At 53.7% G+C, this 2,157-nt stretch overlaps 1 protein-coding gene across 1 annotated transcript; it reads left to right on the top strand.

The window, feature by feature from the left end:
• Window positions 1-584: 584 nt before the first annotated feature.
• SLS55_001560 (uncharacterized protein) lies at window positions 585-1,828 on the top strand (the record flags this gene model as incomplete). Its single annotated transcript, XM_066773054.1, has 2 exons — window positions 585-1,242; window positions 1,293-1,828. 2 exons carry the CDS (start codon window positions 585-587, stop codon window positions 1,826-1,828), a joined length of 1,194 nt encoding a protein of 397 aa, XP_066635621.1.
• Window positions 1,829-2,157: the final 329 nt, after the last annotated feature.

Genomic DNA, 2,157 nt, shown 5'->3' with positions numbered 1-2,157 from the left:
GTGGCTACCACCAACACCACCACCACTAACAGCCCAAGCATGGCGTCACTAGGCTTTCGTGAGCTTAGACGTAGCAAATATGCTCTCGATAATGCGTTTGCGGCGTTGTCACTGTTCTTACGTGGGGACCTTGCCCGGGGCATCGGATGTTGTGAATGGCAGCCCACATAAGTGGCTGTAAACACCAAAATCCGCGTGCGTGTTATTTGATCGACTGTGATGGATATCCATTAGCATCCGCAGCTGATAAGCGATAGGTGAGAACTCAGCCGGAAACATTATTTCTGCAGACTACGTCTCGTTCTGGTCCATATGAGATTTTGACAGCCTCACCTCGCCTCACCAACTCTGTCGCTTTTCTCCCGCGTCACCCGCTGACTCACGTGGCAGCTTCCTTTTTAGTTGGACACAAGCTTGGACTACAAGTATCTTACCTCGTTGGCTTCCGACCATCCCTCTTCAACACTGTCGAAGAGTCGGCAACCTCAACGCCGCTCTACGAGCACGCCTCTTTCCTCTGCCTCGCTGCACCAACCAACGCCAGACATACGCAGCAGTCGGATCGGTGCTCCACTTCGCCAGCCATGGCGTCGTCACCCTCACCCGCCGTACGGGTCACCAACTACCCACACACCTCGGTCAAGATAGCCCCCGAGCCCGACCTCACCGTCCGTGTCTACGAATACGAGGACGTCTATGCGCCACATGGCCAGCTCCCTCCGATCAAGTGCGTCACCGACTTTGCCGTCTCGAGGGCCGTGTTGCGCGCAAACTCGGAACCCTTCAACAAGATGCTCGGCGGCGGCTGGAAGGAATCGACGGCCAACCCGGTGGAGCTGAAGGGCAACGACTGGATCATGAACTTGGCCATGGAGATCTTCTTCCGCGCCTTCCACGGCGTGCCCATGTCCGACGAGTGCGATAATGCCGACGTCGCGGTGGTGTGGAGTATCTTGCGGGCGGGCGATATGTGGTGCCTGAAGAGGGAGGGCCTGACCAAATGGTTCAACGGCTGGTTCCAGACGTGGTGGGACAAGAACGTCAAGGGAAAAGATCTGAGCGGAAACACCATCTTCCGGCACTACAAGCTGGCGCAGGTAATCCTGTACCCATGCTGGGTGTTCGACCATGCGCCTGGCTTTGCGGCGGCGACGAAGTGGCTTGTGTACAATTCCGTATCACACATCACCGAATCGAACCCGACAAAGCATCGCAATCTGCATCTTCCTCCGCGCGTCATTCGTAAGTGTACCCTTTTCTCCTTTAGAATGCTTACGCTGAAACTTTGTTAGAGCAGCTCAATGCCGCGAGAGGCCGTCTCAAGGGCTTGATGCATGATCACTTGTGGAAGCCGATCGAAGCTCCGCTCGAAGAGGCCGAGTGTGACTGCAAGGAAAAGACTCTCTTCCTCTACCAGAAGGCTTTACTTGCTATCAACGTCTGGCCGCTCGAGCGCACATTCTCCAAGACGAGCGTTGCAGATCTCCTCGCTCGGCTCATGACGTTCGAGTACAAGACGGAGCACGAGCCCTGCTACGAATGCTCCATCGACTGTGAGTATGTCGTCGACCATACCGTGGGATCGGTGAGCAAGCATTTCGATGGTCTTTGCCTGTTCTGTATGGCAAAGTCTGCGAAAGAGTCGCCGGATGGTGAAGACTGGTACTACTGGCATCATGATTGTATCAAGGACTGGGACAAGGACTGCCGCAGGGGAGGGGTCAGACATGGCGAACCTACCTGGTATTATTCATACATGGGCGCCGCTCGGTACAGAGATGTGCGCGAGACCTGGTACACAGAGCGTCGCGACACGCCGCCGTCCTAATTCAAAAGCCAGCGAAAGAGACTGAGGGCTCGAAGAGAGCAAAGTCTTGAATGCCCGAAAGGACAAGGATAACGAGAGAAGTGTAAGAGGGCAAAATCACAGCGCACAGGCGTAAAAAAGACTGTGAAAACAGAGTGAGATACGGTCATGCTAAAACAGCAAAACTCTTTTTCTCTTTTCTTTTCTTTTTTTTTCCTTTTCTACAATTCAGCCAGCGTCAGATTTCACCGGAGCAGGATGAGATCATGGTGGTGGGTAGATCAGATTGCAGAAAGTAACACTTCAATGATTTCCACGTAGACTACAGTAGTAAGCTCGACTTCATTAGA

The sequence above is a fragment of the Diplodia seriata genome (genome assembly GCF_021436955.1).
Source record: "Diplodia seriata strain FDS-637 chromosome Unknown scaffold_2, whole genome shotgun sequence".
Classification (NCBI taxonomy): Eukaryota; Fungi; Ascomycota; class Dothideomycetes; order Botryosphaeriales; family Botryosphaeriaceae; genus Diplodia; species Diplodia seriata.
This window is presented reverse-complemented; position numbering and strand designations above follow the sequence as displayed.